Source organism: Bos indicus x Bos taurus, chromosome 19, assembly GCF_003369695.1.
Source record: "Bos indicus x Bos taurus breed Angus x Brahman F1 hybrid chromosome 19, Bos_hybrid_MaternalHap_v2.0, whole genome shotgun sequence".
Taxonomy (NCBI): Eukaryota; Metazoa; Chordata; class Mammalia; order Artiodactyla; family Bovidae; genus Bos; species Bos indicus x Bos taurus.
In genome coordinates, this window is record NC_040094.1 from 29,069,345 (window position 1) to 29,084,900 (window position 15,556).

At 38.5% G+C, this 15,556-nt stretch overlaps 1 protein-coding gene across 4 annotated transcripts in view; it reads left to right on the forward strand.

Moving 5' to 3' along the window:
- Positions 1 to 15,556, forward strand: part of NDEL1 (nudE neurodevelopment protein 1 like 1) — a 52,013-nt gene that overhangs the window by 25,430 nt on the left and 11,027 nt on the right. For all 4 annotated transcript variants that reach the window (XM_027517790.1, XM_027517789.1, XM_027517792.1 and 1 more), the window contains exons 4-7: positions 590 to 738; positions 2,654 to 2,790; positions 5,923 to 6,096; positions 11,687 to 11,778. In XM_027517790.1, the coding sequence (XP_027373591.1) occupies positions 590 to 738; positions 2,654 to 2,790; positions 5,923 to 6,096; positions 11,687 to 11,778 (552 nt within the window). The remainder of the gene's footprint in view (positions 1 to 589; positions 739 to 2,653; positions 2,791 to 5,922; positions 6,097 to 11,686; positions 11,779 to 15,556) is intronic.

A 15,556-nucleotide genomic window follows, 5' to 3' on the forward strand; every position in this document is an offset into this window, starting at 1 on the left:
CATTCTGTAGTACTTTAAAATTATCTTTGTATGACACATACTTTTATTTCATTATGGTTTATGGTCACTTTAGTTTTGGAGTTTAATTTTTAAAAATTCCCTTCTAACAAGAAATTTTCAGGAGTAGAAAGGTTAACCTCTCTTGCTGTTGTTCATCACATGCCTAAGCCAAATGTTTGGGGTGTTCCTGTGTCTGGGCAGGGGTAGGTTTAGAGAAGGTGAGGTTGGGCAGGCAAGGTGTAAGAAATTTGAACTCTGTCACTCACCTGCTTTGTGTTTACTCTGGGCTGCATTCAGCCTGAGAACCCAGAGGTTTTTAAGGCAACAATTTTACTATTTTACCTCTTTTCAGAGAGATCATTTTTAGATTTCTTTAAGAGAAGTGATTGACTAATATTATATGAATTAAAGCACTGGAAATGAATGTGTCATTTTAACATTTTAAAAAGGAGAAAAGAGTACTATCAGATTGTGGGTGAATTTTTTTGGATCCTTCCACAGCCTGCCTCTTATTTGGGTTACTTCCTTTATTAAAGAAAACTATATGCTAATGATGCGTTCTTTCCTTCCTATATACCCACTCCTTCAGGAGAAGCTAGAACATCAATATGCACAGAGCTACAAGCAGGTCTCAGTATTAGAAGATGATTTAAGTCAGACTCGGGCCATTAAGGAGCAGTTACATAAGTATGTAAGAGAGCTGGAACAGGCCAATGATGACCTGGAGCGAGCAAAAAGGTAAGTGAATGATGTGCATATTGTTAGAATAACCAAAGTTGGCAATCTGTGATTAAAAAGTCATTTTAGATTTAACCAGTTACCTAAATCTTAGTCCCAGAACAATTCCTTTTGGTATTTCAAGTCACCTGTAAGTCCTCACATTGAAACTTGCCCCAGATCTTTATCTCCCTAGATAATGCCCTTCCAGGCTTTTCTTTCCCTTTTTCCTTCTTTCATGTACCATTGTGGATCCTGTTGGTTTTTCTTTAAAAGGTCTCATTCATTCCTCCGTCTTCCCTCTGTGTTCTCAATACTGCGACACTTTTTGAAGGTCCTCATGTTGTATACCTGAATCCTGCAGTTACTTCCTAACTGATCTGTCTTGAAGTTTTCACTCCTTTTCTCTTCTGTTTTAATACTTACCACTGAATTTTCTTGAAATAATGCTTCTATTATGATTTTGCTGAACAGCCTATAGGAACTTGCCATTACTTTGCCAAGATTTCATATATCTATCATTATTTCTTAACCATCCCAAATGTAATTTGTATTACTTTACAGTCATTGCCTGAGATTTCTTTCCTTAATATTTGAGTAACTCTGAAATGCTTGGCATGATGCTAGAGTTGAGGATACAAAGATAAGCTTGCCATTGCCCTTGGGTATGATAGATATGGACAGTCCATGTGATAGCACTGGTATTAGTACAAAGAATGTACAAGCTGCTCCAGGGAATAGAGAAGGGAGCCGCTCAACTACCCTTAGTAACTGGGGAAGCTGGGTCTGCAAGGAGTAGATGTTAACTGATGAAGAGAGAGATTCGAAGGCAGAGAGGCAGGAAGAGGGCATGAGGTGTTAATATTTTACTTCAGCTGAAGTGCTTAAAGACAGTTTGGCTGAACAAGATAAGACTGGAAGGTGTTTGGGGCCAGGTTGCAGAGAACCTTGTGCTTGGCTATGTTTGAAAGTCATTCTGTAAGCAAAGGGGCACTCATAGTTTTTTAAACAAAGGAGTGTTATCAGGTTGTGATTTGAAAGATTTGAGAAATTAGAAGTAGGGAGGAGAAGATGTGAAGACCATTTTGAAGTAACCTAGATGATGTTTTGGTTTGTTAGTAGCTCAGTTGTGTCTGACTCTGCGACCCCATGGACTATTGCCCACCAGGCTCCTCTGTCCATGGAATTCTCCAGGCAAGAATACCGGAGTGGGTAGCCGTTCCCTTCTCCAGGGATCTTCCCAACCCAGGGAACGAACCTGGGTCTTCTGCATTACAGGCAAATTCTTTATTGTCTGAGCCATCAGGAATGGGTGAAGAATTAAGCCTGGGGCAAAAGATTGGAGCTGAGAGACAGTTGACAGGACTTGGGAAAATTGGACATGGCATTGAGAGTTCTAACTTGAGGTTAGGAAATTTTAATTCTGTAGCAGATAGCACATAGTGGATAGAGGGCACATAGTAGGTACCTGTCAGTGTTTGCTGAATAAATGAGAAATGCAGGAAGAAGAAAAGGGTTGATAGGGAGAAAGTATGTGGATGGGGACCTGAGACTGTGTTTTAAACAAATTCTTAGTACATTTTTACACATTCTTATATACTCTGAAACCACTGAACAGTTTTCTTCCTGAAAATGTGTAAACTTCATTGAAACATGTTTAAAATCCAGTGGGGAGATATAACTTGTATAATAAGTAGCCTGTCTTTAAGAAACTTGAAGGAATTTAGATAGGAATATAAAAGAAAAGAATAGATTGAATGGCCAAATGATAATAGAGACAGTAAATGCACCAGAGATCAGAAGGGGTGAGATCATTTTCTTTCAGCTGGGCCAGGCTTTCTAGGTCAGGAAATAGCATGAGATAAACTGTTTCCTTTTGTAGTAGCTAGTTGCACATTATTTGTTTAATTCTTAGACTCTAATTTTTTTTTTTTAGGGCAACAATAGTTTCACTGGAAGACTTTGAACAAAGGCTAAATCAAGCCATTGAACGAAATGCATTTTTAGAAAGTGAACTTGATGAAAAGGAATCTTTGTTGGTCTCTGTGCAGAGGTTAAAGGATGAAGCAAGAGGTAAAATTTATAACTTAAAAAATATTTATTACTTACTGTCCCTAAGCCAGAGTGCTAAGCTTGCTTCAGGATCAACTTTTTAAAGCTGTTCATTTGTATGCTTTGGTCAGACACTGTGCCACATACTTTTAGTCTGTTAACTTAATAGCTGTATCATCAACTCTAGGAGGTAGGTATTATTATACCCATTTTATAGGTTAGAAAACCAAGGCACAGTAACTTTGGGTTTTGTCCAAGGTCTTCTAGCTTGTCAGTTGGGATTCAGACCTGGTCTGTTTCCCAAAGTCTTAATCATCATCACTGTGCAGATACTGCTTGGTTTATTTGGATTTTTTCCTTTTTCTTGTACCTAAATAATTTTGTGTTAGGCACGTAATAGCATTATATATGTATGCATATTGCAGTATCAGTTCAGCTCAGTCGTATCCACCTCCTCGCAGCGCCATGGATTGCAGCACTCCAGGCGTCCCTGTCCATCACCAACTCCTGTAGCTTACTCAAACTCATGTCCATTGAGTCGGTGATGCCATCTAACCTTCTCATCCTCTGTCGTCCCCTTCTCCTGCCTTCAGTCTTTCCCAGCATCAGGGTCTTTTCCAGTGAGTCAGTTCTTTGCATCAGGTGGCCAAAGTATTGGAGCTAACATTCCAGTGAATATTCAGGACTGATTTCCTTTAGGATGGACTGGTTGAATCTCCTTGCTGTCCATAGGACTCTCAAGAGTCTTCTCTAACACCACAGTTCAAAAGCATCAATTCTTTGGTGTATATTGCAGTATACATGTGTATAATACATAGAGTGAATATATACTTTTCTTTAAAAATTTTCCTTCCCTCCCTCTTTTTTTCTTTTATGCATTATAAAGAAGAAACTGAAAGTCACTGTTAATCTCTTTATCTTGAGAGAATTCACCAAGAGTTTGGTGTCTTTCCAGTCTTCCTATAGCTATACATAAGCATACCTGTTTGTTTTTTTCCTTTATATAATTGAACCATGTTTTTTTTTTTTTTTTTACTCCTTAATAGGTCCTTTGTTATTGGAAGTTACATTTTTGCTATACATAGTGCTGTAAATAGAGTCCTTGTACATAATATTTGGGGGTATCTTTGATTTTCTTAGACTAGATTCTTAGAAATAGCAAAGAATATAAGTGTCTTTAATGGTTGTAACAGATGCTCCTAAATTACTTTTTAGATAAATTGGTACCTTTACTTTGGTAGTGATTGAGAGTCCTCTCAGTCGTCCTCACACTTTACTAGTATTGTGAATAATAAAAATAAATTTAAAAATTATTTAAAAATCTGTTTGAAAATTGATATTATATTGTTTTTATTTATTTATTATTTTTTTTTTAGCATTAGACTTGTCCAAATATTTCCCACATGATTACTGGCTGGGAAAATGGAATGAAATTAAAAAAAATTTTTGGTTGTGTGGTCTTAGTTCCCCAGCCAGGGATTGAACCCCAGCCCTTGATGGTGAAAGTGAGGAATCCTAACAACTGGACTACCAGGGAATTCCCAATATCACACTGTTTGGTTTGTTTTTTTAAAGTTTTTAAAATTTTACTTATTGTTTTAAACTTTTTATTTTGGACTGAGGTTTAGCTAAATAACAATGTGATAGTTTCAGATGAACAGCAAAGGGACTCAGCCATACAATACATATATCCATTTTCCCCCAAACCCGCCTCCCATCCAGGCTGCCACATAACACTGAGCGAAGTTCCATGTACTCTACAGTAGGTTATTGTTGATTATCCTTTTTAAATATAGCAGTGTGTACATGTCCATCTCAAACTTCTTGTCTAATATCACCTTGCTTTTAATTTGTAGTTTTTTGGTTGGTACTTGTGAAAACTTTTTATCTGTTTATTGGGTCTTTTAAAAATTCTTTTTTCAGGAATTCTCTGGCAGTCCAGTGGTTAGGACTCAGGTCTCACTGCTAGGGGCCTAGGTTTAATCCCAGGTCAGGGAACTAAGATCCCACAAACTGTGCAGCCAACAAAAACTTTTTTAATGACTTCCTTTTTTTTGGGGGGGGGAGCTTTATTCATTTGAAGAACTTCTCATAATTTATATAATGTATAAAATAATAACTTTATTCTAAAATTTACAATTATGGTTAAAAGTAACATAAAATTTATCATCTTAATGATTTTTAAGGGTACAAGTCAGTAATGTTAACTATATTCACATTGTTTTGTAGAGCTCTAGAGTTTTTTCGTTTTGTAGTATTGAAACTCTTTGCCTATTGGACAACAAATCCCCATTTCTCCCTTCCCGAGCCCTGACAACCGCAGTTCTACTTTCTGTTGTTATGTGTGACTACAGTAGTCCCCCCTTATCTGTGGTTTTGCTTTCCACGGTTTCAGTAACCCATGGTCAGCTGCAGTCTGCAAATATTAAGTGGAAAATTCCAGAAATAAGCGATTCCTAACTTTTAAATTGTGCACCATTCTGAGTAACAGGGTGATGTTTTTTGCTGTCTCGTTCAGTGCATTATCCGCTGGGGGTCTTGGAACATACCCTCCTCAGATAAGGGAGAACTGCTACATTTTAGATGCCTTATATATGTGGAATCATACAGTTAGCAAGTATTCTTGATATTGGTCAGTTGCATTACAGGAAAAGAGAACATTAATTTTGGGTTAAAAATTCAATATTTGAAAACCAGAAAGCAGTTTGCAACTATTTTGACTACTTCCTTTCTAAAACAAAATATTTCATAGGAAAATGAGTAAAAGAATGTCAACCCATTAAAAATGACAAAATTGCTCTTCATTGATCTTGTAATAATCCCCAAACTACATCATCATTTCAAAATAAATGCAAATAAGTTGGTAAAGAATATTTATATTTGTGTTGTATCTGTTCACTGTGAGTTCTGCTTCAGACTCTGCCTTATTTTTGCATAAAGGCAGAATAATTGTTATAGAATTTTAAAATTCTAAATGACCATTTAGACAATAGGGTTGTCATTTTTATTCCCTTGGAAGTAAAAATTATTAAATATGAAAATCATTTTTGAGAAGTAATTTAGGAAGAATGTCTTGATGGCATCTCAGATGTAACTTTCCTTGATGTATTTGCTCCCTCTAGTGAATATTGCTACCTTTGCAACATTTTACAGATTTAAGGCAAGAACTAGCTGTTCGGGAAAGACAACAGGAAGTAACTAGAAAATCAGCTCCTAGTTCTCCAACGCTGGACTGCGAAAAGATGGATTCTGCTGTCCAAGCATCACTTTCTTTGCCAGCTACCCCTGTTGGCAAAGGAACAGAGAACAATTTTCCTTCACCGAAAGGTTTGTAATGTCTTTTCTTTCTGAACCTATGGCTGATTATCAACTAAGAGGCTTTGCTGATGAAGCAGGGGTTGCTAAGGTTTAAGCAGTCTTTTTAGTTTAAAGGTTGGTTTAGTGTAGCTCTTTGTGAAACAGAAGGAATTGTTCTCCTAGACCACTCACTCATACATAGGAACCAGTGAAGTGAGAGCTACATTTGAGATAAGAACAGCTTAATAAATTGAAATTTTATTTATTTATTTTTAAATTTTATTATTATTATTTTTTAAAATTTTATTTTATTTTTAAACTTTACAATATTGTATTAGTTTTGCCAAATATTGAAATGAATCCGCCACAGGTATACCTGTATTCCCCATCCTGAACCCTCCTCCCTCCTCCCTCCCCATACCCTCCCTCTGGGTCGTCCCAGTGCACCAGCCCCAAGCATCCAGTATCGTGCATCGAACCTGGACTGGCGACTCATTTCATACATGATATTATACATGTTTCAATGCCATTCTCCCAAATCTCCCCACCCTCTCCCTCTCCCACAGAAAATTGAAATTTTAAAAAGTTGAAGATCTTAAGGAAATTTGTTTTGATTATAGCAGTAACACATGTTCATGTAGAAAAATATAAAAATATAAACAAGAGAAAAAGAAAATAAAATTATCTGCAATCTTAGTGCTTAAAGTCAACTATTATTAACACTGAATTTTTTTCTATTGTGTGTACTTTTTTGTGTTCATGCCACTTTGTTACAAGTTTGGGGATCATATTTAAATGCAGTTTTATTTCTGGCCCCTGCCACTGAACATATCATGGGAGACTAGAAGCCTTTATACATGAAAAGTGCAGAGACTCATTGAGTTACCATTCAGGCTCATCTAAGTTGGCTTGGATGGGCATGTCCATTCTATGACATGCCTCAGTAGCTGCCATATTCACAGGTGAGATACTATTCATAGGTGAATAGTGCATAAAAATATTCCTTTTGCCATCAGTCAAGGTGTTTTTTAAAATCCAGATAAAGCAAAAAAAAGGATTAAGTAGCCACTAGATAGAATGTTAAGAATGGAACCCTGAAACTCTTGAGATTTATTTAGTTTTTGCAGCTTGCAGATCATATTTCAGCTACTTCCACTACACTGTACTTTCTTCTTACCCTGTTTTAAAATACAGGATTTTATCTTTCAGAATGATATGAAGTAATTTCAGTTAGTACAGTTAGCCCTCCGTATCTCCATATTTGTGCTACCCAATACAGTAGCCACTCAAGTGTGACTATTTAAATTTTTATTAATTTAAATGAATTAAAATTTTAAACTTGAGTTTCTAATTGTGTTGGCCATACTTCAAGTGCTCAGAAGCCCTTGAATAGATAATTCACCCTTTTTTTGTCTTTTTATGAGGGTGAGGTGAGGTAAGGTATGTAAAAGTTCTGTGTAATTTTGTTGCTGATTGCAGCAGTATGTGTGGAGTTTGCTGCTGAGAATACAGAGTAGGCAGTATATAGATTACAGCAGGCATCAGAAGCTGTCACTTTTCAGAATGGCTGCTTGTATATTTGAGGACCTTAGAATTAGTGGCATATGAGAATTAGCATTTAAGATCTTTTTTTTTTTAATGTTACTAATTAGAATTATGCAGATAAGTTCTGAAAATTCTTCAGCTAAGCACTAATTGGAATTATCTGGAGCCTCAAGGGGGTGTCACTAGGACACAGAGCTTGCTGTGGCACAGAAGGAAGATATTTCAAGCCTAAGGCAAGAATATTTGTCCAGAGAGACACATTTTTAGATTGGAACTGATGGCATAAACTTTCGCTGGCCTAAAAGCTGCTGTTCCATCGGAAGGAAGTTGGCACACAGACAGTGAGAAGCCGAAGGTTAGAGAAATCAGTGGCAGGATTGAAGAGCTGATCTCTATGAAGTGGTCTGGCTGTAATTGCATTTCATTGATAAAATGCCTGTTTCCAAAAAACATTTAAAACAACTTTCCATAAAAGTACAAATTTAATAATACTGAAAATGTAAAATTCGAGTAGAATAGGAACAAGATCCAGAAATCCCTGCCAAGGAAAGTATAGCACTTTGTATCACATTTGGTACCTGTTAAGTGCCATGTATTACTCAGGATGCAGGGAGGAGGGTGGTTAGACAAAGTTGTGACCTTTGGGACTTCCGTGGCGGTCCAGTGACTGAGACTCTGTGCTTCCACTGCAGAAGTACAGGTTTAATCTCTGGTTGGGGAAGTTTCATGTACTGCATAGTGTGGCCAAAAATAAATAAATGTCACATTGGGAGATATATGTAAGAGAAAGGATGTATATCTGTACCCAGCAAGGTTACAAGCGCTCTTGCAGGCTGATGAAAGAAAATACAACCCAGTAGGAAAAAGTGCAGAAGATAAAACAGATGACTTCCAAAAAAAGAGATTTAAATGACTCTTGGATTAAGGAGACAAAAGTTAAAGTGACTAACAAGTTGGACGCAAAAAAAAAAAAGATCTCTGATATTATTGCGAGCACTACCATACGGACCATTATATCTACTACTGCGGGCAGGAATCCCTCAGAAGAAATGGAGTGGCCATCATGGTCAACAAAAGAGTCCGAAATGCAGTACTTGGATGTAATCTCAAAAACGACAGAATGATCTCTGTTCGTTTCCAAGGCAAACCATTCAGTATCACAGTAATCCAAGTCTATGCCCCAACCAGTAATGCTGAAGAAGCTGAAGTTGAATGGTTCTATGAAGACCTACAAGACCTTTTAGAACTAACACCCAAAAAAGATGTCCTTTTCATTATAGGGGACTGAAATGCAAAAGTAGGAATTCAAGAAACACCTGGAGTAACAGGCAGATTTGGCCTTGGAATACGGAATGAAGCAGGGCAAAGACTAATAGAGTTTTGCCAAGAAAATGCACTGGTCATAGCAAACACCCTCTTCCAACAACACAAGAGAAGACTCTACACATGGACATCACCAGATGGACAACACCGAAATCAGATTGATTATATTCTTTGCAGCCAAAGATGGAGAAGCTCTATACAGTCAGCAAAAACAAGACCAGGAACTGACTGTGGCTCAGACCATGAACTCCTTATTGCCAAATTCAGACTTGAATTGAAGAAAGTAGGGAAAACCACTAGACCATTCAGATATGACCTAAACCAAATCCCTTATGATTATACAGTGGAGGTGAGAAATAGATTTAAGGGCCTAGATCTGATAGATAGAGTGCCTGATGAACTATGGAATGAGGTTCGTGACATTGTACAGGAGACAGGGATCAAGACCATCCCCATGGAAAAGAAATGCAAAAAAGCAAAATGGCTGTCTGGGGAGGCCTTACAAATAGCTGTGAAAAGAAGAGAAGCGAAAAGCAAAGGAGAAAAGGAAGGATATAAACATCTGAATACAGAGTTCCAAAGAATAGCAAGGAGAGATAAGAAAGCCTTCTTCAGCGATCAGTGCAAAGAAATAGAGGAAAACAACAGAATGGGAAAGACTAGAGATCTCTTCAAGAAAATCAGAGATACCAAAGGAACATTTCATGCAAAGATGGGCTCGATAAAGGACAGAAATGGTATGGACCTAACAGAAGCAGAAGATAGTAAGAAGAGATGGCAAGAATACACAGAAGAACTGTACAAAAAAGATCTTCACGACCCAGATAATCACGATGGTGTGATCACTGACCTAGAGCCAGACATCCTGGAATGTGAAGTCAAGTGGGCCTTATAAAGCATCACTATGAACAAAGCTAGTGGAGGTGATGGAATTCCAGTTGAGCTATTCCAAATCCTGAAAGATGATGCTGTGAAAGTGCTGCACTCAATATGCCAGCAAATTTGGAAAACTCGGCAGTGGCCACAGGACTGGAAAAGGTCAGTTTTCATTCCAGTCCCAAAGAAAGGCAATGCCAAAGAATGCTCAAACTACCGCACAGTTGCACTCATCTCACACGCTAGTCAAGTAATGCTCAAAATTCTCCAAGCCAGGCTTCAGCAATACGTGAACCGTGAATTTCCTGATGTTCAAGCTGGTTTTAGAAAAGGCAGAGGAACCAGAGATCAAATTGCCAACATCTGCTGGATCATGGAAAAAGCAAGAGAGTTCCAGAAAAACATCTATTTATGCTTTATTGACTATGCCAAAGCCTTTGACTGTGTGGATCACAATAAACTGTGGAAAATTCTGAAAGAGATGGGAATACCAGAGCACCTGACCTGCCTCTTGAGAAATCTGTATGCAGGTCAGGAAGCAACAGTTAGAACTGGACATGGAACAACAGACTGGTTCCAAATAGGGAAAGGAGTACATCAAGGCTGTATATTGTCACCCTGCTTATTTAACTTATATGCAGAATACATCATGAGAAACCTGGACTGGAAGAAACACAAGCTAGAATCAAGATTGCCGGGAGAAATATCAATAACTTCAGATATGCAGATGACACCACCCTTATGGCAGAAAGTGAAGAGGAACTCAAAAGCCTCTTGATGAAAGTGAAAGTGGAGAGTGAAAAAGTTGGCTTAAAGCTCAACATTCAGAAAATGAAGATCATGACATCCGGTCCCATCACTTCATGGGAAATAGATGGGGAAACAGTAGAAACAGTGTCAGACTTTATTTTTCTGGGCTCCAAAATCACTGCAGATGGTGACTGCAGCCATGAAATTAAAAGACGCTTACTCCTTGGAAGGAAAGTTATGATCAACCTAGATAGCATATTCAAAAGCAGAGACATTACTTTGCCAACAAAGGTTTGTCTAGTCAAGGCTATGGTTTTTCCAGTGGATATGTATGGATGTGAGAGTTGGACTGTGAGGAAGGCCTGAGTGCTGAAGAATTGATGCTTTTGAACTGTGGTGTTGGAGAAGACTCTCGAGAGTCCCTTGGACTGCAAGGTGATCCAACCAGTCCATGCTGAAGGAGATCAGCCCTGGGATTTCTTTGGAAGGAATGATGCTAAAGCTGAAACTCCAGTACTTTCTGCCACCTCATGCGAAGAGTTGACTCATTGGAAAAGACTCTGATGCTGGGAGGGATTGGCGGCAGGAGGAGAAGGGGACGACAGAGGATGAGGTAGCTGGATGGCATCACTGACTCGATGGATGTGAGTCTGAGTGAACTCTGGGAGTTGGTGATGGACAGGGAGGCCTGGCTTGCTGCGATTTGTGGGGTCGCAAAGAGTCAGACACGACTGAGCGTCTGATCTGATCTGATCGGACCATATGGACTGCTAATATTGACACAACCTAGAGAGCACTTTAGTAGGATATTAAGGTGAAAACTTGGGCATGTTCTCTGACTCAGCAGTTCTATTTTTAAGAACCTTTTCTCTAGAAATACTTGTCTAGATATTTTAAGGTTATATGTCCATTTAGCATTGTTTATAATAATGAAAAATTGGATATAACCTAAATATCTTTTGGAAAATGGTTAAACGTATTTGTGATATCTCCACTTTATACTATATCCACAGTTTACAATATTATATTGATTTTTCATTGAGTGTATACTGCTTTGTAAACTGAAACAAAACCCAAATGTAAAGAAAGTTGCCAGAGTAATCACTCCCCTTTTACCTTTCTCTAGCTATACCAAATGGTTTTGGTACCAGTCCACTGACTCCTTCAGCTAGGATATCGGCACTGAACATCGTGGGGGATCTCTTACGGAAAGTAGGGGTAAGCATTTCATTATTTATCACTAGGTGTTTCAGCTGCCAAGGTACTGAATTGTTTCTTACCTTGAAGTGAGGGTGAGGTAAAGGCTGTAATTAAGCTTAGAAGCAAGAGCATCCATTGACCACCTGAGACTAGTTCAGATAACACCTCTGGGCTCAGCCTTTCAAGTGCCTCTGCAGGAGGTCGCTGTACTGAACTCCCAAGTCCCTGCTGGGCCTTTGTCATGCTCCCTCTGGGTGTCTCTAAAGCATTGACTCCTCCCACATTCTCTGAAGGCCTGCTGTGTGTCTTATCCCTCCCTCTAATTCTGTTCTGTGCTTTGCCTGCTGTCCTCCTGGTTATCACCTGGCTTTCTCTTCAGAGGACTCTTGCATTGGCTCATGGCATGACTTTTCTGCTCTTGGTCACCACCTTATTGCTGCCTGGCCATCTCCACTCCAGTGCCATCTCCTTGGCTCTAACCTTGGGTTCCAGAACATTTCGGCTTTTGGAATATTAAACCTGGTTTTCTACTTAGTTTTTTACATTGTATAATATCTACTCTTTGACCTTACTGAGTAGTTTGTTGTGATTTTTTTTTTTTAAGTCATCTCTTGCTTTCTTTCACTTGGTTCCTACTTATCTATGATCCATAGGTTACTTTCTCTGTCACTCTGGACTCCTGGTCTCTTTGGTCATAGGGGAGACCTGCAGGTTGGATTAGTCGAGCAACTGGACTTCTTTCTTGCATCAAGATCATTGGAAACATTTATGTAACCTGGTAGATTTTTAAGCCACTATAAACTTAGAATTTCTAGTATTAGTTTCCTGGTTCCCTTAGTGACTTATTTCTGTGATCAGTAATCTACCCCTGAAACTTCCAGTTCTCCACTGCCCTTTCACTTATTTGTGTGTGTGACTCTGAAGAAAGCGGAAATTATATTCTACTTTATATAAAGAAGAAACGGGAGGCCAAGATATGAGATCCTATGTTTACCTTTTATGGCTCATAAAATTATTTTCTGACCATCAATAACTGCATTTTAAAGTTGCTGTAACAAGTCGTGCACACATCATTCATACAGCACATAGAATAATCTTCCTTCACTCCTACCATAATCTTTTTTTTAGACCTATTTGTTGTAAAAACTGTGTTGTAATAGTTTAACCTATTTGTTATAACCTATAATTTGAAATAATATACTTGCTTTTCAGTGTCTTATCGACTTTAAGAAAAAAGATAACTCTACTCCTCCTAATTTTTAAATTTTTCTTGGTTATTTTTGTAACTCTATTTAAATAAAGTGTCCGTTCTTGACTCTCCATTAGTAGTGCTGAGAATTAGTCAGCAGCACCTACAGTATTATGCCCACCTGTGTGTTATTTCCTGCAGAATCATAGAGGAGGAGCTAGGCTCTAGGGCCATTTTACTTATAGTACTCAACAGATGCTTTGGGCATTTTATTCTTTACCTGTTATTTTACTCAGAAGCATATTATTAATAGATTTTTTTTCCTGTGTGTGTGTCATAGCTGACATGTATGCCTTTTTAACATTTTTTAAAATTGGCCATCTTTTTATTATTTTCACTGCAAAACAGTTTTTACCAAATTACAATAAAAAGAAAAAAGCTCTTGAAATCCTGTCATTTCAACAGATTAAGCCATTTTCATTTTTAAAAATTGCACTCAGCGTTTGTATGCATATATAACTTGTGTATCAGTGTATCAGATATTTTTGTTCATGGTTCTTAACATTTCTGATTACTTTTTTTTTTTTCACTGTGGAGAGAAGAAACATACACTTTCTTTGCTGTAAGTTGTATCTTCCGGCTTCTTATTCACACCGTTTGCTGAGTGCTCTGATGTGCTTCTAGGGTGGCAGCATGCTGTCATCCTCGGATTTCTCTTCATTATACTCGTAGGTTAGTTCTGCCTACTTATTCCTGGACCTCTGTTGTCATCTTTCTTTTGTTCCCTGTTTTGCTTTAGTACCTCAAGTAATTTATTCATAAATGGTGCATGAAAGTTGAACTCGGAGTCCTTGCATTGTTTACCCGTTCAGCAGACAGTTTGTCTTTTAAGGTGTCATTAGAATTTCTGCCATTCTCCACCGGCCCCTGCATACTTTTATGAATGTGTCATCCCCTGCTTCTTTGTCCTGTTTTGCCACTGACTTCACCTGGAAGCCCCGTCCCCCTCTGACATCCTCTTCCACTGAGAAATCAAGGCTGTCTACTTACGCTGTGTTCTCTTCACTTTCCTTCCTTTAGTACTCTCCTCTTACTACTCTGTTCCTCCTTTGTGTCTCAGTGGTGAAAGTATCACATTCCTGCTCACGGCTAATTTTGTCCCTCTGTGCTTTGCATCTCATTGCCTTGTCATCTTTATATCTCCTGTATCTTCAACCTTTTCCTGTATATTTTAATATTTATATGCAGTGTTTATGTATACCATATTACGTAATATAAATATATATATCAGTTCAGTTCAGTTGCTCAGTGGTGTCCGACTCTTTGTGAGCCCATGGACTGCAGCACGCTAGGCCTCCCTGTCCATCACCAACTCCTGGAGCTTGCTCAAACTCATGTCCATCGAGTCAGTGATGCCATCCAGCCATCTCATCCTCTGTTGTCCTCTTCTCCTGCCTTCAATCTTTCCCAGCGTTGGGGTCTTTTCCAGCGAGTCAGTTCTTCGCATCAGGTGACCAAAATATTGGAGCTTCAGCTGTCATTGTTTCCACTGTTTCCCCATCTATTTGCCATGAAGTGATGGCCCCAGATGCTATGATCTTATTTTTTCAAATGTTGAGTTTTAAGCCAGCTTTTTCACTCTCCTCTTTCACTTTCATCAAGAGGCTCTTTAGTTCCTCTTTGCTTTCGGCCATAAGGGTGTTGTCATCTGGGTATCTGAGGTTATTGATATTTCTCCTGACAATGTTGATTCCAGGTTGTGCTTCATCCTCCCTGGCATTTCACATGATGTACACTGCATATAAGCTAAATAAGCTGGATGACAATATACAGCCTTGATGTAGTTCTTTGCCAATTTGGAACCAGTCTGTTGTTCCATGTCCGGTTTTAACTGTTACTTCTTGGCCTGCATATAGATTTCTGAGCAGGTAGGTAAGGTGATCTGGTACTCCCATCTCTTTAAATATTCTTCACAGGAGGCTTTGGTGTAGTCAATAAAGCAGAAGTAGATGTTTTTCTGGAACTCTCTTGCTTTTCCTGTGATCCAGCAGATGTTGGCAATTTGATTTCTGTTTCCTGTGTGTAATGTGTAATATGTGCTGGATGAAGCACAAGCTGGAATCAAAATTGCCAGGAGAAATATCAATAACCTCAGATACGCAGAAAGTGAAGAAGAACTAAAAAGCCTCTTAATGAAAGTGAAAGAGGAGCCTGAACAAGCTGGCTGGAAACAGTGGCTGACTTTATTTTTTTGGGCTCCAAAATCACTGCAGATGGTGACTGCAGCCATGAAATTAAAAGACGCTTACTCCTTGGAAGGAAAGTTATGACCAACCTAGACAGCATAGTAAAAAGCAGAGACATTACTTTGCCAACAAAGGTCTGTCTAGTCAAGGCTATGGTTTTTCCAGTAGTCATGTATGGATGTGAGAGTTGGACTATAAAGAAAGCTGAGCACAGAAGAATTGATGCTTCTGAACTGTGGTGTTGGAGAAGACTCTTGAGAGTCCCTTGGACTGCAAGGAGATCCAACCAGTCCATCCTAAAGGAAATCAATCCTGAATATTCATTGGAAGGACTGATGCTGAGTCTGAAGCTCCAATACTT